Source organism: Misgurnus anguillicaudatus, chromosome 9 (genome assembly GCF_027580225.2).
Source record: "Misgurnus anguillicaudatus chromosome 9, ASM2758022v2, whole genome shotgun sequence".
Taxonomy (NCBI): domain Eukaryota; kingdom Metazoa; phylum Chordata; class Actinopteri; order Cypriniformes; family Cobitidae; genus Misgurnus; species Misgurnus anguillicaudatus.
In genome coordinates this window covers 14,648,934-14,675,636 of record NC_073345.2, presented here as the reverse complement: position 1 = coordinate 14,675,636, position 26,703 = coordinate 14,648,934, and the positions used below count along the sequence as shown (strand labels likewise).

General features: G+C 37.6%; 1 protein-coding gene across 1 annotated transcript; it reads left to right on the top strand.

Moving 5' to 3' along the window:
- The first annotated feature begins 1,411 nt into the window (after positions 1-1,411).
- Positions 1,412-26,664, top strand: rad50 (RAD50 homolog, double strand break repair protein). The gene is made up of 26 exons (XM_073871163.1): positions 1,412-1,561; positions 1,829-1,983; positions 2,193-2,280; positions 2,434-2,581; positions 3,144-3,329; positions 3,584-3,788; positions 3,866-3,994; positions 4,487-4,652; positions 5,163-5,356; positions 6,281-6,487; positions 6,794-6,976; positions 7,985-8,142; positions 9,126-9,301; positions 11,665-11,902; positions 12,024-12,213; positions 13,831-13,957; positions 16,250-16,443; positions 16,684-16,794; positions 16,907-16,999; positions 17,073-17,186; positions 20,054-20,181; positions 20,370-20,594; positions 22,320-22,405; positions 22,597-22,739; positions 25,821-25,954; positions 26,230-26,664. Exons 2-26 carry the CDS (start codon positions 1,855-1,857, stop codon positions 26,414-26,416), a joined length of 3,939 nt encoding a protein of 1,312 aa, XP_073727264.1. The 5' UTR covers positions 1,412-1,561; positions 1,829-1,854; the 3' UTR covers positions 26,417-26,664.
- Positions 26,665-26,703: the final 39 nt, after the last annotated feature.

Genomic DNA, 26,703 nt, shown 5'->3' with positions numbered 1-26,703 from the left:
CTATTAAACTTTTGTTTTCTTAAAAACTCAAACTACTATAATCATTTTAAAAGTCACTTTGTAAAACGTTTTGGTAAAAAAAATGTTTTTTTTTGTGTAACGTTACGTCACATAAAACAACCACGCGCGTCTTACTCACGTGTGGATTTATATCAATTATGATATCATATGCTTTTAATTTGGACAACTACTTACACACCAGAAACAGCATGAGAGGGAAAGTTGTGCAGATGTGAGCGATTGTGGGTGAAAATACCAACAGCTGCTATCAAGTTCTCTTCCACACGCTTGCAATACCCTACAAAACCCTGTCTTTTTTGCTAAAGTGATCTGCAGCTCTAGTGGCATGATGATCAACACAAGTCTCGCCCAATTTGCTCTGTCTCACGCTCTCCTAAATACATTTTAAAACGTGAAGGAAAGGCATTACCAAAAATGTGCTCATATGATATTCTCACTTTGGTGACGGGGCTTAATCGTTGTAACTGGACACACCGCGAGAGCGGGTTGAAATTAGACTTCTTTGTATGGTTTCTCGAATCGCTCTCGCGGTACAGTACTTTGACGTAATCCACCTGTCGTTTCTTGTGGCGCCGCATGAAGTCGAACATTTTAAACAGTGGGTGGCAGTGTAGTGTTATTTATTAGCAGACGCACCATTAACAGAGCCATTCACCAATTTTAGTATAAAAATAATCTAAAAATGGATTAAGTTACATTACAAACATATGAGATAGAATATAAAAAGCTTTGAATGGGGATCAGCGTCACAACTAAATGTTCACATCTTATAATATCTGTACAGAAAAGTAATATTAATTAATGCAAACAAAGAATACTATAAAAGTTAAACATACAGCCACTTATATAATGTTTTATAAAGTTTGTCACTCATTTAATACAAAGATAATATTACATTTACGTATCACATTACGGTGTCTAATTCACATAACATAAATATTGTGTTATTTGTATACATTATGTATACGTTACATGTATAAATAAAATTTATTCTTAACACAAATATGAAAGTTGTGTAGCGTAAAAAAAATTGTGAAGCGTAACATCATACACAGTAAAACAAGTTGCATAGTTTGTGTATTTAGAAATCACAAAAAAAGTGTAATTTGATTTCATTTTTTGATAACCGTTACGTCACCATCAGAAAGGGCATTTTAATTGTTGAGTCAATTTGTAGATTTATTACAATGCTCGTCGCTAGGATGCTTCCGGTAATGCGTTAAGGTAAAAAAATATATAATCTGTAAATTCTGACCCGTTAAACAAAATAAAACATACTGTCAAAAACGCAATTAACACCACACTGCCTGTTATAAGATTATTAACATCAGAGAAAGTTAATATTAATTGATTTCGTTATTTCAAGAACCAACGTACAGCATGTGCATTGTGGGAAATGTAGTTGCTAGAGATTTGTGACGTTTATTTGAATACGGAAGTGCGTCACTGCGCCGACGCGGGAATCAGACGCATGTGCGTGAGCAGTAAAAACATCTGAACTGCTGTTTATACAGGGAAGTTACAACATTATTTACCCTGTGTGAGTTTATTTTATTCTAATGCTAACTTACTTTATATTTATGTCAGAGTACTTCGCAAAGCCTGGTGAATGCAATTGAATAAAAAGCATACTAGTTTACTGTTTTGATAAATGGAGCAGAAACGTTGTAACTGTTACGCATTTTCCGAACTGTGATTTAACGTTACTGTAAACTTTCCGCAATAAATGGCTGTGTTGTCTTATTAGTGTCAGTGTGTTTAAAATGATGCCAATGTGCACTGTTTCACATTACTATTATGTCATAAGGTCACAAGTCAAAGCACTGGTCCAAAATGTCAAAAATAGAGAAGATGAGTATTCTGGGAGTGAGGAGTTTTGGAGTGGAAGATAAAGACAAACAAGTGATATCATTCTTCAGTCCTCTGACTGTACTGGTGGGACCTAATGGAGCTGGAAAGACGGTTTGTAATGTATTCTGCTATTAGGCCGTAAGTGGGTCATATAATACTGTAATAATTATATAATATATATATATATAATATATAATAAATATATTATATATAATAATTATATATATATTGGTGTAGTAATATATAAATCCACAAACCATAAGAGTATGATCATTTATGATAAGCTCTCTAAAAACCTTCCACTGATATTAATTTTGCAGACCATCATTGAGTGTCTCAAGTACATCACTTCAGGAGACTTTCCTCCAGGAAGTAAAGGAAACACATTTGTCCATGATCCAAAAGATGTCGTAACATTCCGTAAATACTAGTATTTTATTGTATTGATGTGCATTTTGTCTAGTGTACATAAATACTTCTGTAAACATGCTTGATTCATGATGTCTATACAGTTTATGTTTTTAAGGGATGTTAGTGATAGTGTTTGTCTGTTCCAGGATGCCCATGAAACGGACGTGCGAGCTCAGATCAGACTTCAGTTTAGAGATGTTAATGGCGAGCCTATGGCTGTCCAGAGATCAATGCAAAGCACACAGAAGGGCAAGAAAACTGAGTTTAAAACCCTTGAAGGTGTCATTACCAGAATCAAGTAGGTCCACATGAGTCATTTAAAAACTAACATTAAATAAAATTAACTTTAACATGTTGTTAATGTTTTAAATGACACCCCAACTGGAAGGGGTGATATAAATGTTAAAGGGACACTCCACTCTTTTTGAAAATATGCTCATTTTCCAGCTCCCCTAGAGTTAAACATTTGATTCTACCGCTCCGGAATCCATTCAGCCGATCTCCGGGTCTGGCGCTTCCCCCTTTTAGCGCATATTTAAGCACAAATTGTTAAATCTGTTTTGGAATTTGCCCATAGTCTGGCATTTTAACTGTGAGCACACATACCAAGTCCTTTCAGCGGTCAGCATTTGGCTAGATCATTAACATACTCAATTTTCTAGACACAATTCCTTACAGCAACTTTGAGTGGAATATGTTGTCTAAAAAGTTCTCTGGTTCCCCATTATTCGAAGGAAAGGTACAAAAACACCAACAACTAGTATACTGAGCTAATATATAGAATCACATTTTTTTCAGCACAAACAATTATTTTGCATTATTTCATTGATTTCTATGTTGATCTTTGTTAATAACATTAGGCATGGAGATAAAATAAGTGTGAGCTCTAAATGTGCTGAGATTGACCGGGAGATGATCTCATCATTGGGTGTATCGAAAGCTGTTCTCAACCACGTCATCTTCTGTCACCAAGAGGAATCCAACTGGCCTCTGAGTGAAGGCAAAGCCCTCAAGCAGAAGTTTGATGAGATCTTCTCAGCCACAAGGTATTCTCATCTGGAACGCGGGTTCCTTGTACCATTAATGCTTTAGTTATTGATTCACTCTTTGTCCTACAGTTTATTTTGGGATTTAACTTTATGGCATGCAAATGTTTCATTTTTGCGAACCATTAGGGAACCTAAGATACACACTTTCCCTTATATTTATATTAACCTGAATCTTTAATTGTTTCTTTATAAGACCATGAAAATTATATGTGTCAGTCAGCTACCCATCACCACAAATATTTTGCTCGAAGGTACATCAAAGTTTTGGAGACACTTCGGCAGCTGAGGTTAAAGCAGGCAAACACAGTTAAAATGTGTCAGGTGGAGCTCAGGTACCTAAAACAGGATAAAGACAAGGCTCAGGAGATCAAAGAGCTGCTGGCAACTAAAGAAGCTCAGCTAGCTTCCTCCAAAGAGACTGTCCAGCGAATCGAAAGCCAAATCGACCCACTAGAGGTAAAAAGACGCAGACAATAAATTCAAAATTGTTCGTTTCGGAGGTTGGTTAATAATTCGAAATGATATATTTTCAGAACCGGCTCAATGACATAGATGACAGCCTCAGTAAAGTGATGAAGTTGGACAATGACATCAAAGCTCTAGAGAGCAGAAAGAAACAGATGGAGGACGATAACCGTGAACTAGAAGAAAAGATGGAGCAGGTAACCCCAAAAACCTGTTTGGAAGTTATCAGTTATGTAACCATTTCAGTTATTAGTCAAATATACCAGATAACAATCGTCTGACAGCCAGGAAATGTTTTGCAATGAATGCATCTACAGGATGTTTAGCAAGAGATGCTTTTGGGTATTTTGTAGCTAATGACATGTTCTGCTGTTGACAAAACAGAGAGATTGATTGTGTTTGGTTTATGCCTTTACTTAAAGGTTTACTTTGAATTTTGTTGTTTTTTCTTATCATCATCAAAACTCATTTAATAAACTTTTTCATAAAAAGTTATTCTAGACTGCCATACATCCAAAAAAGTTATCTGATTACTTATTAATTTATAGTGAGAAAATTGTATCAGGAAAACAACAGGGCCAAAGACCGAGCCTTGTGGCACACCATACTTATTGCTGGTTAAATAGACAGCTGTTTATTAACTCATGAGTAATTTACTTGGTTGCATATGTACTTGTTTTGTATAACAGGTTTTTCAGGGCTCAGATGAACAGTTACAGGAGATGTATCAGAACCACCAGCATACTGTAAAGGAGAAAGAGCGGAGGCTCACCGAGTGCCAGCGTGAGCTCGAGCGAGCCAGACGAGAATGCGAGAGAACAAACCGAATCAAATCCGACCTGCTCGTTGAGCAAGGTAGTCAGGCATCCTATCCTGTTTAGTTATCATTTGGTGTTAAAGGCTGAGCCCACGATGTTTGAAAGCCAATGTTGATATGTGAAATCACCTAAACAAACACGCCCCTACCCCAATAGAATCTGGACCTTCTGTTGATAGACCCGCCCCACACATACGCAACCCGGAAAGGATGTCGGTTAGTAGACACGCTCCTTACTGCTGATTGGCTATAAGTGCGTTTTGGTAGTCGGCCCGTCTCCTTTTCCAAAGCGTTTTTCAAACATCGTGGACTCCGCCTTTAATTTGCATGTTTATAAACCCTCAAACATGAAATCAATTGCGGTTGCAGTTATTTGGTAATAAGGGAGTCACTGTATTTATGATATTTGTATGTTTTGTATATTTATATCTGTGAGTGTGTTTAGAAAGTTTTAAAGTATGTAGTGATTTCTTTTTTAAGCCAAAGTGAAGCAAAATAAATGTTTATTCTTCATCAGAAGTTTTACTTCACCTTTTTGTTTATTTTAGGTCGCCTGCAGTTGGAGGCAGATAGGCACACACAGAACATAAAAAAGAGGGACACCCAGGTGAAGAATTTGGCATCTGTTCTGGAGTTGGAGGGCTATGATCGGACCCCTCTCAGTGAGAGACAGCTCCAGAGTTTTCACAGACAGGTCAAAGAAAGATTGGACCAGGACACAGATGCCCTCAACCAAAGCATGGTAGATAGCTAATCTCTAGGATGCTGTGCTCACCTCTCTGGATATGTCACAATAGTAACATTTTCACAAAAGATTTGCGCAAACTTGCGAAATTACCCAGTTTCCATTAACGATGTTATGCGACTAAAACGTAATTTTGTTGTATTGCGGTAAGACATAAGATTTGATGTAATGCTTGTTCTTTTTACTCCACATGAATTCGAACACACCTCTTCTGTATTGTCCTCAAACCAAACATACCACAGCATGTATAAAGAATGATCATGTGACTTTTGTGCATGTCAGATGACCTGTAAATGCCATTTCCATTGCAGTTTTGCGATATATTCCTTTTTCAAAAAGCCTAAAAAACACCTTATCCGAGCATAAAAACTTTTTGTTATATATATGTAGGAGTTTATGCTAAATTGTTGACTTACCAATGGCCGCATTCTCAATTTGTGCAATTTGAAGGGTAAAGGAAAAGCATTTTTTTCAATATTATATAATAATGTTTTCAGAAAGATCCAATGCATCTTACTGTAGTTGATTTTAAGCCAAATTCAAAATGGGTGAAAATGTGACGTAATGATGAAAAATAAAGTTCTTAAAACGATTCCGAAGCTGTACTGTTGCATCGTTCTCGTGATACTTTGTACTGAAGCTGTTGTTGCTTTTATCAAGCCACACTGTGGGCTTGCATTATAATGTAACAGTTATAAAACTTTAATTACGCCATCCATAAATATGATTTGTGAATCCTGTCAGAGTGATTCCTATCGACCGTGAAAGTAAAGACTACAACTCCCATCATTCCACACTCTTTTACCACATCATCAAGCTGCTGCAAATATTGTTTCCAAAAATGTAGCAGCAAAAATCACATATTGTGCCTTTGAGTGTTGCCATTGTGTGTTTATTGAACAAATTTTAATTTTCTTTAAGCGTGATATGCAAGAGAAAGAGGTGCAAAAGCAGCAAAACATTGATGATCTTCGCGATAAGAAGACTGGCCTGGAGAGAACTATTGAGCTGAAAAGAGACATGCAGGCGAAGAAGCAGCAGGAACTGAAGAACATGAAGTCTGATCTGCAGAGATTAGAGGGCTCATCTAGTAGACTGCAGGAGCTGGAGACTGAACTTCAGAAAGCGGTCAGACCTGCAGCATTCCTGACTTAATATCAGCTTTAGATGTTTTTCTTTGCATCTCTATAGTGTGCACCTATAAAAAACAGCTGTAAATGTATATATAATGTGAACTTCAATGACACAGTAAACACAGATTGGATCTTAACCAAACTATCTGACTGTGATTCTGTAATAGGCCTGTGCAAAATATAAAACATAAATAGGTTGTATGCCAATGTGATGTAATCTGTTATAATACACCAGTTATGATTTTAAAGGATGCCCTGTGACATCAATAATCTCATTCATTCAAAATGTTTTTGTTTATAGGAGCGTGAGCTTGATAACGCCATGCAGGCGTGTACAGTGGACAGTCTGAAGGCTGAAGTTATTGAACTGCAGAAGGAAAAATCTGGACTGGATCAGGCCCAGCGTAAACTGGACCAGGAGATGGAAGCACTTAACACGCACACCACGGCACGTACACAGATGGACATGCTGAAGAAGGATAAGGTGAGATCATAACCTCGTCAGATTCACCTCTACAGTATGAGTTTACTTCTACTATACTGTGACAGCACTATGCTTGCAGTATATTACTTCAGCACCTAGATGTCAGCACGTCTTTAAATCATTTCTTATCTTGACTTATCTTCGAGGGTGTCACGATTTCGATTTTAAATCGAAATCGATCGAAATTAAGTCATAACCTCGAACTTCGAATTAAAAAATGTAATAGTTGATAACTTGTTTCATTTTCACAGTTTTACTGGCTTTTTGGTTGACCAAAGGTTTAGGTTTTTGTGGGGAAAAAATTAGGTCAAATTAATTAATTAATATGTATAGGTGCTGGGTGTCGACCAATTTGATGATTTGATTTGATTTTTTTTATATGGTTTGTTTTGATTTCAATTCAATCTGGTATTTTTTAGTTATTAATATTTCCTTAAAATGTAATCGAATCGAGGATTTGGAGAATCGTGATACCCCTATGAGGGGATAAAACATGATACACGTGAGATTAAACGAGTATCTGGCAAACGCGAGCGTTGTGAATCCAGTATTTGCTTGCTGTCTGACATCTTGAGATTCTGCTTTCCAGAAACGTGCATTTAGATCTGTCTCGCATCTTTTGCTTAAATATTTAAATTCGCAAGGCCTAAACACGTGCAAATGATAAACCTTTAGATCACTCGGATCATTTACAATAGAGACGTGGAGTTATAAGGTTTTACCAACAGTTTGAGGATCAAGTGGAGATAAAAGGTTTAGTCACAATCTTTTCTTTCACATACTTTACACTGGTTATTGCAAATTGAAAAACCCACAGACAGACCAGTAGTAATAATTGATGCAAATGACTGAAAAATGACAAAATATGGAGATCATTTATAAGCCAGTGGTGTGTAAAAATTGCTTTTGGATTTTTATTTACTATAATTGAAGCCACAATATAACAGTGTTGCATGCTATGCATGTTTAAATGATACTTTTAATGTTAAACTGTTTTCTTGATTGCAGATGGATAAAGAGGAACAGGTGAGAAAGATCAAGTCAAGACACAATGAAGATCTTACGTCTCTGATAGGACACTTTCCAAACAAGAGACAACTGGAGGACTGGATCTACTCAAAATCCAAAGAGATCAACTCTACGAGAGATCGGCTCAGTAAGCTCAAGTGAGTGACACACTTCGTGAAGCCTTTTAACTTTTATATAATAGTAGATTTAATATAATATACTAGAAAATGATGTGCGAATATTCAGTATAAGGGTGTAGTTTCATACGTAAAGCAGAGAGTCTGTTTGAGGAGACATGCACACACAACATTGACCTTTGCACAACCTCCCTCCCACATACTGGAAAAATGCTGTTTTAATAATGCAGAGTTATTGGGGTTCATAAGGAAAGTGTCATCTGGAAGTCAAAGCAACAGTTGACTTTTAGTATATGAGTGATTCAGAGGTCGCGTTAACAGAAAATAATCCTTCTGGGATGACTAATTCTTGTTGTGGGGAGAATTTATACCCGTATTTTACAAACTATAGGATATCGCCCATCCTAATACATAGATCCACTACATATACTAAATGAGGCACGGGTGTAGAGTTACATTTAAGCTGTTTTAAAGCATGTTGCTTAAAGATAAGTTTTAAGTGATAAAATTGTTGACTACAGAGGGACCATAACAATTTATTAAACAACTTCCGAATGCTTGATTCTGATTTTTTTCCTCTTCATTACGCATTTTTGACTTATAGTCCGGAAAATATGGTACATGTTTTTATATACTTAAATAAAGTTTACACCTTTGAGTCTACTCCAGGTATGACATACCTGATTCACTCGGTCCTTTAAAGCCCAACATGTGGTCATTTAAACCTCCTTTTACACTTACAAATACTAAATCCTATTCAAGTACAAAACAAACTGCTGTAAAATGTACTCAGCACTGTTTCTGCACTAAAGTCATGGGTTCAGTTAATCAGGGAATGCATAAAATGTACACATGAACTAAGCAAATATATACAAATTCAAAGTCATTCAAAATACCTACAGGTCATTTGCAATATTAATACTGTAACTTGTTAATGTGGCTGATAAAATGAACATGAAACAGGCTTTAACAGGGTTGAAACTCATTTAATGTTTTGTCTGTAGCAAAGAGCTGGCATCTGGTGAGCAGAAGAAGAGCCACCTCACAGCAGAGATCAAGCGTAAGGAAGAGCAGCTGAGCAACTATGAGGAGAAGCTGTTTAATGTGTGTGGAAGTCAAGACTTTCAGTCAGACCTCAGCAGACTGCAGGATGAGTTAGAGAAATGCAACAAACAGAGAGGTACGTCATCACTGTTACGCCCACATAGAGGCTAAACTGGTGGGTGACCAACACAAAATTTGCAGTTGTAATTATGGTGTTCCTGTAGCTCAATTGTTAGACTGTTGCATTAGCAGTGTAAAGGTCATGGGTTTAATTCCAGGGGGAACGCACATAATTACTTTGGATAAAAGTGTTTGACAGATGCGTAAATGTAGGGCTGGGCAAAAAACAAAAAGATTTTTTTAGATTAATAGTTTTTTAAAATGTGGTCAATTGACAATCGATTCTCAAAGGGAACTAATCGATTTTTTTATTTCATATTTATTTCCGCAAACATTGGACGTAAGATTAACGTTAACGTAATCTTCTCCACTAGATGTCACCCTCTTTTTTGCCTTGCGTGATGTTACCAGGCAAGCCTGTCATTCATTTATTCAGTGCTTAAAATGGCGGTTTCAGGTGCTTTATCGATGTTGATGCCACCTTCACATAAAAAGTCAGAGATATGAAGCATTTTGTATTTTCGCAAGCAAGATGACGATGATGTTGTGAACAAGAACAAAGCTATATGCGTGATTTGTAATGCAGAGGTGAAATGCTATAGTAATATTAAATCTATATTCATTGAGTTGAATTGAGAATCGAGAATAAAAATCTATCCGAGAATCAGAATTGAAAATTGAATCGAGAATCAAATCGATTTGATAGCTTGTGAATCGAAATCGAATCAATCTGGAACATCTGAATCGATACCCAGCCGTACATAAATGCAATGAAAAAAATGAATACGGTTTACAAGGGGTTGACATATACAGAATTTTGTAAATAGTCGCACGGTGAGATAAGGTTGGTCACAGTTAGTCAATTGTTTGTTGCGGTGAATGACAGTTTAGTCCAATTAATGACTAGTAATGACAAAGATTTTGATATGATATTCCATAAGGTATTTTGGTAATGCAATTTATAGCTTTTATATGACATAGAGATAGATTATACCTTTTTAAGTGGGTTGCAAAAAAGAAAGTTTGGGAAGCCCTGGTCTAATGCATGTAAAAATTATGTAAAAAGCTATGACTATGTCATGAAATCAAAAAGTCAATACTACGTCACCTGTTATCAGGCATTCCCAAACTGGGGTTTCCAGATTTTTTCAGGCGTTGACTTTCTGATTTCATATAGGGGGGATTACGGGGGGTTCGTGAGTTTTTAAAAAAGAATGACAATTAATTCATAATAAATAAATAAATAAATAAAGCACAAACAAAATATATATTTTATTTGTTTAATCTGTGTGTCATGTGACCATTAAACAGCACAACAATATAACTGAGAACTCATGCAAAATGGACAGATACGTATTATTACCTGATAAAGGTACAATAGTCAGTAATAATAACTACGGTATGTAAGATACTACTAGTAAAAACTTTAAAATTGATCAAATTTTGTCTGGACAATAATGACAAAAATCATAATTGTCAGTTATTCACCTTGATATTGTAATTGCGGTAATTATTGCTGATTAATAGACTTTACACTAAAGTTTTAAAATGTTTTATAACTTTCTGTGAAACAGCTGCATGGTAAATTTTTAACATTCACTAAACTAAATAATATAATGTAAATAACAAATAATTATAGGAGTTATGTTGTTATTAAAAGAGTTCAAAATTAATAGCGGAAGTACACTTCAACTTATCAATTATAAAATCTCTGATCTCTACTTGGTCCCCAAACATATTGCCGAAATGCACAGAATTTGGCACAAATAGACTGTTATTGAGGCTTTTGGCGATTTATGTAATTGTTTCATCCTTAATATATTTCTATATTATTTTAAATATACCAAGCTGAGATTTCAAATAACAGTCAATGTTAAGCTGCCCACATGGTTGACTTAATGCTGTCATGATAGTTTAACAGGGAAAATCCACTATGATTAGACCTCCGGTTTGGTCTAAAAATAACTGCATGACTAAACTGCACGCACATACTTTTCACTTTTCCGTAGTGATAGCAGCATGATCCTTATTGACGTCTTCTGCCCCCATTTCCAGTAACGTTCATGCCATTTAATTAAATTTTAGTCGTATTGTAGGCTGATTTTAAACAGATATTGGATGGACCTGTCATACCTAAATCAGTTCCTTTGTCATTATGTTTTTGCAACTTTTTATAAAAAGAAACATATTTTGATAACGCAGCAACACAAGCACAAATTAAGACAGTGTTTACATATTGAATGTTAGTTTCAGAAATGTCAACATGCATATTATTAAAATAATGAAATGATTGGAATGAGTAAATACAGCCACATTGTTGTATTAAATCTGTTATTGTAATCTTATAGTAATTGTCTTCCTAATTCTCATCCCTCACAGCCATGCTGGCAGGTGCCACAGCCGTGTACAGTCAGTTTATCAGCCAACTGACGGAGGATGGCGAGCCATGCTGTCCCGTGTGTCAGCGCGTCTTCCCATCAGAGGCCGAGCTCCAGGACGTCATCAACGACATGCAGTCCAAACTGCGCCTCGTCCCGGATAAACTGAAGAACACTGAGCAAGACCTAAAGAGGAAAGAGCGGAAGCGGGATGACATGATGGCTCTTAAGCCCATCAGGTATAAGCCCATGACTTCTTTATAATATCACTCCATCCATTCACCTGTTTGTTCAGCTATCACTCCATATATTACTACCATTTTGTTTATTAAAACGTCATGTTAAACATTTCATTTTCAGACAGTCCATAGTGGAGCTTCAAGAGAAAGAGCTGCCAGAGCTCAGGAACAAACTTCAGAGTTCCAATCGAGACATCGAGAGGCTAAAGGGAGACATAGAGGACCAAGAGACACGGCTGTCCACCCTTATGTCCGAGGAGGACACAGCTAAGGCCTGTCTGCAGGACATCTCCCTCATGGACCGCTACCAGGTCATTATTAACACAGACATTTAAATACAAAATATCACTAATACAACATGCTTGTGTGATCATTTTAAAGCTGCCGTCGGCAAATCTGGAGGATTGAGCAGTTTCTAAATGTTTACAATTTCATGTCCCTCCCCCACTTACTCCGAGCAACCTCCCCTTGAGCTCGTTCTCGTCAGCGCGTGTGCACCAGTATTATTGTGAACGCACTTAGCAAGAATACTTAGATTACTTACATAACACTCCGAAATACAATCAATGGTTGGTAAAGCACAATTACCTGTCGAGAAGAAATGTGGCAAGCTCTGCATCCAGCTTGAACCCTTTAAAATCTCGTAGATTCCTCCACCTTTCAAATGCTGGTCCGATATTGATCCTAGTTTTATTACGGTCACAGTCGCTTTCTATCTTTGTTTCCTTCTTTTGATTTGTTGTTTTCCTGACTCTGGTTGTTAACCGAGTAATCGGAAGTTTGTTAGTGAATGTTCTCTCCGCCATCACGCTGCGTTCAATCCAACACGCTTGTGAACTTCAAGCGGATGCACGTGATATTGTAACGCGTGAGGGGGATCTGTGGCGCGTGCAGGTACTGTGATTGACAGGCAGATTTTGCACAGCCCTGCGCTGATTGGACCAAATGAACTGGGAGCGGTGGATTTTTGCAAAACAAATAACAAGCTCTAGGTGGAGCTAGAAGCGCGGTGTTTATTCTTAAACAGTCTAATTTATGTTGTTCTATCGGAGCATAGTGTTGGTTTCAGTGAATATGATAAAAAAATACGATCAAATAAGTTGCCGACCGCAGCTTTAATGAGACAAATTAAGATCGAAGTATGGTCCACTTTTAAGAAAACGTGAAGGTCTTCGGAAAAAGTGTGCGCGTACTGTGTGAACATCGGCAGGTTTTTTAAACCCTGCGTACTTTGTAAGTGTAGTTCGCATATGCGACTACAGGAGAATGTAGTGTGTAGCCCAGGAGATGCATTGCATGTTGTCATAATACGCATGCGTCGACATACGTGTACACATACGAGTCAAATAAACTATACTTTGGCTCTGCGTTCGACCTTGTGCGTATGTAAAAAAAAGACTATACTCCAGGCTTAAGGCAGAATTACACTAAAGCTAACAATCAAATATGAACAATCTGAACAGAATAAAAAATTGACTTTTTAAGTTGTTTCAAACATGCCTAAGTTACACAGAGAAACATAACAAACAGGTTGCTATGCTTTATGATCCCACATACTCAATTTCCATTGGCAAATGACTTCAGATTTGAGTCACGGACCATCGTACACTGTAAGATTTCCACTGTAGTCGAATTTAAATGCCAAGCGTTTTGTTATCTCAGCTAGTCTGAATCATTTTCTCAGGGTAAAACACTGGTCTTTTTTACTAGTTCTGCAATATTGTTTGCGATAATGATGTGCAAAATCAAATGATCACGGTCAAGAGTAAAATTGTGTGCATGGCATGCATATACATAAATAAATGCATACATACAACATGTATTTTCACTTACTTAAGTGCATAATGTTTAAAGACACCTAATATAGGTTGGGTCAGTAGGTGTTATCCAGAGTGCAATAAAAATCTTTTGGTTTGTGTGTTTCCCAGCTTGACCTGAAGGATGTGGAGAGGAAGATCGCTCAGCATGCAGCCAAACTGCAGGGAGTCGATCTCAGTCGCAGCATGCAGCAGGTCAGCCAGGAGAAACAAGAGACCCAACACCGTCTGGACACCAGTACGTTTACCACCGTAACACTGCTGTAGTCAAATCAACTGCTTATTCCTATAAGCACACATAAGTCACATAACGCACAGTTTCTGCCAATCTCATGTAAATTTTGGGTACCTATAAAGAGCGTAACGATAAATCGTGCGATTTGCTTGCTAAGCTTATCCATGAATTATAGCGAAATGCCACTACATTCAAAAGCCAGAGGGCGCTCTCGTGCAGAAACTCAATATGCACCGCAGAAGAAGTACCATTTGCATAGGCAGCTCTAGGAAATGGCTATAAGCATATTTATATCGCTGCTCTTTTCAATTATTTTCATGATAATAAAGAATATGTATAATGATTATGTTTGACAAGTGTTGCTTTTTTAAATGCATGTTATAAATGACTCAAACTCACAGTGATTTTAGATTGATAAGGACTTCCTACTGATCAAAGAGCCGGAGTACATGAAAGAGCTGTGCATAATATCATCTCCGTGTTTCAGAATCGATACCGTCCAGGCATTATTAGTGTGTATCGTGATTTATTGTCATACCCCCTACTGCTATTGCATCTTTCATTTTGCCAAAGATTCTTTAATCTTGTCAGATTTATAAAAGAAAGATCAGCTATACCGTTTCTTTCCGAAAAGGAGGTGTACAGTGGGCGGAGCAAGTCACAAGCATTAGGGGTGGCACGGTTCATGAAAAAAATCCGAACCGTTCGGTTCGCTTGTCTCGGTTCGGAGCGCGTGTGTGTCGTACGGTTCAACGGTTCATGGCATGCGCAATGTATGTAGCCTCGTGCCCTGTATGTGACCTCAGATAGCGTGTTCCCCTTTCGCGAATAGCGCGAAAGAAGAGGTGACTGGTGTGGAGAGTGAGTGCTGCCGGTCATGTTACGTGTAGAAATGGCAAGAGGGAGAGAAAAAGAAGTCTGCACGCAGTTGGAGGATGCGCCAGTGTCGTATAAGTTTGGTGTGTGGAAACATTTTTTATTTCATGTTACCTATGATGACAGCGGAAATAAAACAATAGATACAGCCACACGCGACAGCCTTCTCTCCGACCATTTATCTAATCTGAGGTAATGAACACTGTTTTACGTCTTTTCGTATTCAGCGCTATTTTTAGCCTTTCGTTGATAAAACGAAAGCGGCTGATTTCCGCGTGGTTTCATTTTGCTAGCGTGTGAAAGTTGCGCGATCTTTTTTCATAAACTGCCCCTTAAAGTAACAGTTAATCAGGACAGAAATGGTCAAAAGTGGACAAAAGAGACGGATTTAAATATTACAGGTGTAAACGTTGTTTCTCTCTCGTTCACATATACTCTCTGCAGTATTTAAGCAGCCTCTCAGTGATAAATCTTAAAGCTACACTGAAGTTGGGATTTTGATAAATGCAAGTTATCTTTGTGTGCTAAAAATGCACACAAAGTTCATGTAGATGGCAATACACATTCTCTTTTTTGCCAAATAAATGAAAAGCATGTTGAAATCATCAATGTCTTCCCTCTCGCTGTGTCAAAATCTCGCCTGGCTTTCCTCAGGGATGTTCCCAATAATGTGCTTAAAGTCAAATTCAGTTTGTGCATGATTACATGATATAACTTATTTTAATACTGTATCCTAAATTATGGATAATTAATACATTAATAAGATAATACATTTCTGGAGTGTTAAAAAAATAACAACAAGAACCGTACCGAACCGAGAACCGTGACCATAGAACCGTGATACGAACCCGAACCGAGGGTTTTGTGAACCGTGCCACCCCTAACAAGCATGCAACATACACAATACATCATTGCATTATCCTTGGATAAATTTTGATGAACTATTGCCAACAAAACACGGACATTTTTTGCATTTTTTTACTTACCGCCTGCAGTTCTGACGTTGATGGGTGTGCACTTCTTCTCACTCTGATTGGCACTTTTCGGTGGTGATGCCCATACAAGGACTTCCACTGTACCTCCACGAGTTGTGACGTCACAGATTTAGTAGTCGAAAGAAACTTAACAAACTTTGTAGGAACCCTGACAAAGATTATTCGGCACAAAAAATACTCAGTCATACCTCTAACTTTGCCTATGTTGTTGATTGTAGGTTTGATTGCAGGGAACAGGAATACTGATAAAAATGTATAGATTAATGTGCAATGCAAGTTGCTTTGCCACATGCATAAATGTAAATGTAATAATATATAAGCACCATAATGATTTCTGAAAAGTTGTAAACATTGGACATCATTATCATTCCATGATTACATATCAATTCAAGCGTTCATCATTTTGCGGCAATGTAATGTTCAGTTTGCAGTAAGATCGACCTAAAGAGGAAACTGATCCAGGACCAGCAGGAGCAGATCCAGGTCTTGAGGAGCAACATGAATGAGATCCGCGGAGAAAAGCTGCAGATCTCCAGTGACATGCAGAAACGTCAGCAGCTGGAAGAGCAGTGTGTTGAGTTTTCCACCGAGATCCAGACACTCCATCGAGACATTCGGGTGAGGGACAACCCTGTCTATGATTATCAAATACCGGTTTAGCTGATGTCAAGAGGCAAATACAAGTGGTAATTTGTTTAACTGTGTTTACTGCCTTTTTGTTTACTCATTTTCGTTCTTCTGTATTATTTACCTTCCTGGAATATTCAAAAATAATGGTGATGATAGGGTTTTACACTAAGTAACAGTTCATGTTGATCATAGTCTTATTGTGGTGTGTTTGGTTTGTGTGTTTATCAGGAGGCAAAGGAGCAGCTGTCTCCACTAGCTGTGACTCTGGAGAAACTCCAGCAGGAAAAACAGGAGCTGGGGGAGCGCAGGAGACAGAAACAAGAGGAAGGACAGGAGAAGGTGTTCAATAAACTTCCTTATATTCATGAGCTTATGCTCAGTGCAATGAAAGACAGGTTTGTTTATCTGCTATATTCATCTGCCAACTAATGTTGTTTAAACTTCCTTTCAGATAAATGCGATCAAGGAGAAAGTTAGAAACCTGGCTCTAATCGAAAGAGAGATCACTCGGTACATTGAAGAGGGCAAAGACGGCTATAAAGAGGTACAGCAACTTTTTCTCTTCTCTTTCTGTATGGTATTTTTGTGTCTGATGTATTTTCCTTTTTCTTACATAGCAAAAAGAAACCGAGCTACAGGAGGTGGAAAAACAGCTACATGAGGCTGAAAAACAACGAGAGAAGATCAATAAGGACATGGGCAACCTTCGGCAAGACATTGACACTCAGAAGGTGCTAACCAAAACTTTCCTGTCTTCTGAATTGATGTGGTTCATGTGGCATAAAATAGTATTTTACATTAAATTTGTGGCACATAGTATAAAAAAACATAATTTCATACTAGTTTATCTTTATAAATGTATTTATTAAATGCTTTATTTAAAGCTGCAGTCCGGCACTTATTTGGGTTTAAAAATAGCCAAAAAAATTTTTTTTTTTGAGAAAATACATGACCACCCAGTGTTCCAAACTATCTGCTTGCCTTAGCTCGATTCAAAACTGTAAGCTTGTAATAAAGATTTTAATTCCAGTGGTACTGGTGGATTTTCGTGGGAAGTTCGAGCACGTCTTTGTGTCATTACGTCACTTCAGCACACATAAAGAAGGAGACCCGGCTAATAGATTATATTGCGTGTGAGAATGATGGAGGTGGATATTTATAGCCTTTCTCACAGCATTTGGTGAACATCTGCAGTGCTTAGTTATATAAAAAGCTGTTTTCAGATGCACAGCGACTGATTGGTTAGCTGCTGTTTTTAGTAATGTTTTAATGCGTGTGTTTCTGTAAACGCATATAAACTGACTGGCATCGCGTCACGTGCAAACAGCAACACAATGTATGGAATCATATTACAGCACACACTTAAAATATCCTGTAGTGCATCCTTACTATTAAGATAACATAATAGCGAATGTAATACACGACACATAGAGAAATACACGCCACACGAGTAACGCATCCTCGTTTGTAAACAATACATACGTGGCCGCGTCTAACTTATGTGACGTCTAATAAGAATATTAAATGACAGCAAATATAAATGAAAATAAATGACTTCAGGAATATTATCTTCCTCCAGTCGATATTCCGTTAATCTGTAAATTTCCCACCGGGATAAAGTATCTAACTAAGATGAACGCTTCTTGACTTTTCCTCATTGCACAACTGAAGATCTTACTCACGTGTGTATATAAAGTTTATCATCCAAATACGCAGTATTTAGTCTTTGAATCAGATAAAAAAATCAGATAATGAAGTTAGTCAGGATGACAGTATCCACAGTGACGCAGAATAATTTTAAAATAAATTGAACTTTTGCTTTTTGTGATTAGCATTTAACTCTTTCGCCACCAGTGTTTTTTAAAAAAGTTGCCAGCCAGCGCTAGCGTTTTTCATGATTTTCACAAAAGTTAAATGCCTTTCAGAAAATGTTCTTCTTTAAATATATAAACATACAATAAACCAAATGAAAGAACAGACCCTCTGCTTTCAAAAAAAAAAAAAAAAACATTTCATCCTACCTTCAGTAGTTCTTTTGTAATCAGCTTTTGAATATGGGTAGGATTCTGCAAAAACACCACATTTTGAGCAAAATGCAGAGATAATTCCATTTTTATGACGGACTTTTCATAGAGATCCCATTCAGAGCGATCTTTAAAACAGACACCGACATGCAGCCGCTTGGCATAGGGCAATACTTCCGGGTTTAAAAAGTTGCGGAAGGGCCTGGTGGATAATAGCGGTATTGCGGAAAGCCGGAAATACTCGTCATTGGCAGGGAAGTGTTTTCTCTTGATTGGCGAGATATCTCGTCAATGGCGGCGAAAGAGTTAACAGCTGTGATTTAATTTAATAATAATTTAAAATGGTGGAGTTTGCATGTTCTCCTTGTGTCAGTGTGGGTTTACTCCAGGTATTCTGGTTTCCTCCCACAGACCAAAAATTTTCAAGTTAGGTGAATTGGAGATACCAAATTGCCCCACCCCCAACTTGTGTATGCCTTAACCAGTTCTCACCATGAATATAGCCAAAGAAGCTGGAATGGTGTAAAGAATAACAGAAAGAAAAAAAGAAAATGGTTGTTGCATCATTTTTTATGGCAATGTACTGTAAAAGAATTTCACAGTATAAATCATGAAAAAAAACAGTTGATTGCTGGCGTCTGTATTGCCAGTATCTTCCTGTAAACTAAAGAAAATACAGGAATATACTGTGTTTAAGTTTACAGTAATAAACCTTATTGTAATTTCACAGTATGAATAATGTAAAAATAAATTGATTGCTGGCATCTGTGCTGCCAGTATCTTACTGTAAAGAAAATACAGAAATATGCTGTATTTATGTTTATAGTATACAGTAGATTGCTGTGCTGCCAGTATATTACCATTATTTTACAGGAAAAAATGATAGTGTATATGTTTTTGAAAGTAGTGTAATTACTTTAAACTTTTATAATTTAATAGAGTTTATAGTGAACAGAGACTTTTTTGAACAAAGTTTAACTTATTTTAAATATGCATTTATGGTTTTCAGAGTAGTGTGTCCAGAATTTTCAGCCAAGTATCGCCCTTTTGGTTTGCCATGCATTTTGCAAGTTACATTGAGTTATAAGGGTGTGACGAGATCTCGTGAACCCAATCTAGTGTCTCGCCTCGTCTAGTAGATTAAGTGTCTCGTCACACCCCTTTGAGTTACATTGAAGTGAAAGTCCGGTAATTGCTTTATGACCTAATGTTGTCATAAAAAATATTTTTTGATATTGTTAGATCATCTTTGTTCCTGTGACTCGGTGATAGAGCATTGTGTTAGCAGGTTGTGGGTTCAATCCCAGGGAACACACATAGTGATTTAATGTATATGTTGTAATGTAAGTAGCTTTGGGTAACAGTACTGTCAAATGCATAAATGTAATGTAATGTAATGTAAATGATATATGCAATTTAATAACTATTTCCCATAGCGTTAGTTAGCTGGGATGATATGTGACTGAACGTCTGATCTGTTATTGCTTACGTGATCTGTCTTACTTAAAATGAAGAACATTTTCACCTGTTTTCCAATATATTTGTGGATACATGATTGCAATTTGTTTTGATAGGTTCAGGAGCGCTGGCTCCAGGATAACCTGACCTTACGGAAGCGCGTGGAAGAGCTAAAGGAGGTGTCCCGGAAACGCGAGGTGTTGCTGAAAGAGATGGGAAACATGCAGGTCTTGCAATTGCGCAAGTACGTGATCACGTATAACTTCTGCTCATATATATAGATAGATGTTTGCCCAAGATAGGAAGTCCTGACACAGTTTCAGAAGTTCAAAAGGTTACAGCATACATTTAGATTTCTCCCTAAAGTCAACTAGATCATGCAGGCCTAAAAGAAGTGTAACGTTAATTTTCGCCTGTATTCTCTGATCTCAGTGAGCGTCGAGAAGTGGAGAGAAAGTTGGAGGATCTCAAAAAGACCCGCAGCGTGGCTCTCGGCCGGCAGAGGGGCTACGAGGACGAGATCATGCGTTTCCGTAAGGAGCTCAGTGAGGATAAGTACTGTCGGGCTGAGGATAGCTACAGAGACAAAATGATTGTCATGAGAACCACAGAGTTGGCCAATAAGGACCTGGATATATACTACAAAGCCCTAGACCAGTAAGTTTGTCATTGGGGGCTTTTCTGTTGTGAATTTTCAGGTAACAGTTGTGTGTGGGTTTGGTTTGATGTGGTTTAGCAGACCGTCAGAAGCAACAAAACATTTTTCGTCTTAACTCGAGGAAATCAAACTCAGACGTCAGGAGGCTGAATCAGTGGATGGTTAGCCAAAATAACCCTTTGTAATCATAGGGACTACACTGAAAATTCAAGAATTAGCATAGCAATGGTTGGGCAATTAAGATTATGGAAGTGTACAAGTTATGGAAGTAGTTTAAGTTTCTCAAATACTTAACACTAGAAATTAAACTTTACAGAAATAAACATTTTTTGTCTGTTTTCCACATAAATTCATCATGCATAATGTAAAAATTATAACCTTGATATTGTTAAAATTGACTGAGTAAGATCATGTCAAAGATTGAAATCAGTGATTAAAATCTTTTCATTAAATTCATTTCATTATTACATTATGAGACTTCAGTCTGGATTTCACAGTGTCACATATTATCTTTATATCATAGTATACACACATTATATCATCAATGCACATTGAGGTGCTTTGCCCTCATTTTAGCTTTTAGGATGCATTTCTCTTTATGCAATTCTTTCTGTTTTGCACGTATTGACCTTAAAATCTAATCAGTATCAATTAATGAAGTCAGCATTAACGATGGTAGTCAAAATGCTGTCGCTCTTTTTTATGAGGGATACACAGAGGAAGTCCTAGGTCATGATGGTTTGTTTAGATCAATATCAATCCTTCACAGAACTGACATCAGCAGGCCTTTATGTGGGTGTCTGAACCGCTCTGCCGTCATGCATGCCTGCAGTGCAATGAAATTTCCTAAATTTTCAAGTGCTCATTAATGTTGATTTTATCATTTTCCATATATAAGTGAGATTAAAATTAATGCTTAATAGTCAGTTTTGGTTTGTTTGTTTAATTTACAGTTTAAATGTATGCTTTTGAAACAGTACATAGCAGTACATCAGTGATACTGTAGGTACAGTAGTAAAGCATGGTCAACTATGTGACCAACACAACCAAACCGAAAGTTTTTAGTGTTTCTGAAGTAACAGAGGATGCAGCTATGCTATTTTTTCAATTGCACAAAAGTTGTGGACAACTCATTTGTGATTGTGATAGATTGTGGAGTAACATAAAAGAATGTTACCCCATAATCTATCACGATCACCATATCTTCACCTTTCCCTCATTTTCTTCATTAGCCAATAATAACCCCAAACCTTCGTAAATGTGTAAAGAATTGTGCTTGCATCACTTAAAGATATCATGTTTTAGTATTTGCAATGCACACTATAGCTGTTCAATCGGGCATCATAAACAGACAGCTGTCCAGCCTGGTTAAGTAGTTTACAGGTAATGAAATATTAACGCGTTACCCATCAAGCTTGGTTCTTCTTGCATGATAGCATCAATGCTGTCTGCGCAGACTGAAGGAGATGTGGCCGTTTGATAGGCCTTACCATACTAAAAAAACATTTCCTCTAATATCATTTCTAATAAATAGTATTTAAAAAAAGCTTATGGTCATGGTTAAAATGAAACTCAATATTTGGCACAGTACAAAGTTTTGTCAAATGCTTAATGTTTTTATTTGACCAAAATTGTACATTTTATAAACTGTATATCTTTTTAAAAGTCCTAGATGTATGTATAGGACTAGAGAAAGTGTGTTATTATGTTCTTTTTTATTACAGAACAATTATGAAGTTTCACAGCATGAAGATGGAGGAGATTAATAAAATCATTAGAGATTTGTGGAGGAGCACATACAGAGGACAAGGTTTATCTTTATAATGTATCTTATGAAGCACAATAATATCTGTATATACTGTACATCTTGTATAAACAGCTCATTTTTTATTCAAAACATTTGTACTAATTTAAACTTTTTTTAAGTCCTACATGATAATATGCAAATGTTTGCTTGATTGTTCAAATCCATTGTTTGTGAATAGACTTTAATATTTTCAGACATCGAGTATGTGGAGATACGCTCAGACGTGGATGAGAACGCCTCTGCCGGTGTAAAAAGAAGGACATATAACTATAGAGTGGTAATGGTGAAAGGAGACGCAGCTTTGGACATGCGGGGACGCTGCAGTGCGGGACAAAAGGTTTTATTATGCATAATTTTTTAAATCAATATAATGACCATATGTTTACTTTCACAGTAACACATAAGGGGCACAAATACGTTGTTTTCGATGTAGATGCGCTGCAAGCACAATTTTTTAGGTGCGCCGGTGTAGCAGCCGATCCTGTTCCCCTCGGAAAGTCTGTTCCCTCTCCAGTTGATAAAGCGTTTCTGGTGACAGCGAATGCGCAGGCATCGCAGATTAGCTGGGTGTTTTTTTATTTATTTTATTTTTTTAGTATGGTATGCATATGCAGTTTGTATAAACTAATATAGCTCACAACAATTAAAAATATAAAATAAATATTAAGAAAAAACAGCTGGGTGTACAGAAAGCGAGAAGGGGAACAGACATTCTGAGGGGAACAGGATCAGCTGCTACACCAGCACGACAGCAAGTTGAAAATAGGCTTGTTTAACTTCATGCTGGGCCGCTAGAACTGACAAGGCGGATGACGTCAAAGTACCGCGAGAGCGAGTCGAAATTAGACTTCTCCATATGATTTCTCGAATCGCGCTCGTGGTACTTTTACGTCATTCGCCTGTCGGTTTTTTCGGCGCTGCATGAAGTCAAACAAGCCTTGAACAGTTTGAGTGCAACGGAAAAGCAAGCATTTGATGCACATCAGAGGCAAAATCCGCTTCTTGTGGGAGGGGCAAGTGCTATGCGGTTGTCTGTTTGCAAGATGGCTGATGTTGATTGTGCATTTATCGAGAGTTACCGGTTTCTATTTGGTCACCTTACTCTAGGGGGAAAATAAACGGCACGGGGCGATAAACGTCATATGACTCAAAAGTGAAATGTGTATTACAACTTACCAGGTTGCCCGATGTCCTCACCGACACTCTTCCAAGCGAGGTCCTTTTTATTCCTGTCTCTATAGAAATAAGAACGGACAATACCAAGCATTTCTTCATGTTGAATAAGTGACTCCGGGCGGGGCTGTCGCCACAGCTGCCAGTATACTCCTGATTGGTTAACGCGGCGCGAAAATCCGCCAAAGTTCAAATTTTTCAACTCTGGCGTCAGCCGCATGAGGTGGAATCGCGTCTACCGCGCCGAACGCCTCATTCGCGCTGTGAGACCTCCAGACGCACGTCAACACATCTTTACATTGACTTAACATTGAAATCACTCACGCTTGACTCTACCGCAGCTGGTGTAAACGCAGCATAACGCTTCCGTCACATGTGAATGTACCGTTATGTATCAACATTGGATCATTTCTTATTAACTTAAGATGGAGGAACAGCTGATCATGATTTTGACACAAATACAAAACAATGCATGGAGACAGATTACTAAATCTGTGGGAAAGGTGGCCAAAGGCAAAATATTGCTTAGCAACGGCACACGCTTAGCGGATTGTAACAGCCACCGCGCATTGGATAGGGGGAAAGCGGTGCGGTTTTAGACGCAAAATGTAAATCTCCCCTTATGCTACGAACACACCAGAAGCGAAGCATTATGTTCTTTGCTCTAGATTACTATCGGGAATTAACTTCACATCATGCATATTTTCCTCCTCAGTTGAATATATTCAACTTATGCGGAAGCGCGTTTAAAGCTGACATAACACAAGACGTTTTTGCCAATCTAATGTTAATCTTGCTTATATATAGAGTAGTATTTCATCATTCATATGTCCAAAGAGTCTTTCATTTAGTCAGATTTATAAAAGAAAAAACAGCCTTTCCGATTTTTGGCGTAAAAGGTCGAACACTTGATGGCGTGCAGTACGCGCAGCTTCGGATACTAGTTTTGGATTTACAGCCGACATAGATGGAAATCAAACTAAAAATTTTTTTTTTTTTTTAAATAACCAGCCTTATATTATAAATATGATCCAGAATCGGATACTTAGTCAGTAATGGACGAACAGGAACAATAGCAGCAACGATTACAGCAGGACGTCTCTATCAGGTAATTAATCCTAGCTTGTTTATCCGCTATTTTAATAAAAAAGCAACATAATCCAGGTTTTAACTGCATTTGCCCGTTTTAAAAGGTGTAAATGTTGTAAATGCAGTACAAAGTGCTGTTGTTGGTGTTGTTTACATTACATGCACGTATGCGTGATTACAATCAAAACATGTGAGATTTTGAATTACTTACGCCTGTGGTTGTGACTCCTAAACGGAGTCTTTTAAAGTTTTGACCGCTCCAATAGTTGTAAAAATTTGGAAAATCCAGCGTCAAACTGAACCTTATTTGTAAAGCAGTCCTCTCCGAAATGCAGCCAGGAAACAAACACTCATTCGCAATTACGTTGCTGTCCGGTAAAGACGAACTGCACACACTGTTGTCTTACGACAGGGAAAGTTAAATAAGGTTTTCTTCTCCTTACATCCAAAAACACACTTCTTTTGTCGAACTATCTTGCTAAAACAAAGTTGTCGCGTGCTGTGCAATGAAACCGGTAACTTCTACTCGACGGAGCAATGCTAATGCGCGTTCTCGCTCTCACTTGACGTGCAGGGCGGGCGGGCGTGCTTTTCTGGGGGTAAAGGCCCATAAAAGGAATATGGGGTCAGTCAGTCGTAATGGATACCCCCATTTGAAAAAAACTTTCCGAAACTTGTAGGAAAAAGGAGGCGTGAGTTTGGCTCAGAAATACTCTGTTACAAGCTCAACAGCTTTTTTGACACTTCGCTTATGTTAAGCATGAGGACTACAACTCTTAAACTGTGTTAATAACTCAGAATGCATGAAATAGCATTAAACCTCCCCTTTAAGGTAAGTAAGTTAGCGCGTGTGTGTGTGTGTGTGTGTGTGTGTTTTTTTTTTTTTGCGGCAATCACGCTGCCCAATTCGAATAATTCGTATCACCTAGTGTCTATTCGCGTTCATGCGTGTACAATGCGCACGGCTGCATGCAGGTATTACCAGGTTTGTCACACGCTGATTAACTCACCTCCACATCCCTATTGAATATTAAACTAAAGTGTGACCAACTTTGTTAAAGTCTCATGAGTAACTGCATAAAGCACAGTTTTAATTTTTTTTAAACCTACGAAACTTTATGTTTGAAAATATGTTTCTGTATTTTTTTCTTCCAAGGTTCTTGCCTCTCTCATAATACGACTGGCTCTGGCTGAGACTTTCTGTCTGAACTGTGGGATCCTGGCACTGGATGAGCCCACCACCAATTTAGACAGAGAGAATATAGAGTCTTTGGCACACGCCCTGGTGGAGTAAGTCTTTGTTTAGTTATTTTATAGGAAAATCTGTCAATTCACATATAAAGAGTCAAAGCACACCACTATGCTTTTAAAACTCAATTGTGCAGTTACTTCAATAATTCATTTGTTTCTGTGTCACATTATTTGTTGTTTGTAATTCATGAGCTTGGATTATGTTGATTTTGGAATCTCTTGTAGAAACCCCTTTAGAGTTGAACTTTGACACCTGAGCACCTACACCATCCAGTGTCAAACCTATACAAATGTACAAAATTTCCTATTCATAGGATAATCAAGAGTCGCTCTCGTCAGCGCAACTTCCAGCTGCTGGTCATCACCCATGATGAAGATTTTGTGGAGCTCTTGGGACGATCCAACTATGTGGAGCATTTCTACAGGATCAAGAAGAACAAGGACCAGTGTTCAGAGATCATAAAGTGCAGCATCTCCACTCTTAACACATACCTGCACTAAAAACCCATTACAAATAAGTAACAATCAGAAAATGGTATGTTTGGCTGTGCCTGATTTATGATCAGTTTTTCAATTTTGGAGTGAAGTCTTAATTAAAGGCATCTCAGATTCGCCCCCGTGATTCCCAGAGCAAAAGTGCAATGAATATTAAAACAAATGCTAGCTAATATTTGCATTCTTGTTGTACAGTTTGTACACGTGTTTGTTCAGCTAAAATTGTGAATAAAAAATAGATTCTGGTTCTGAAACGATTTGGCATGCTAATACTTTACAGTAAGGTGGTATTT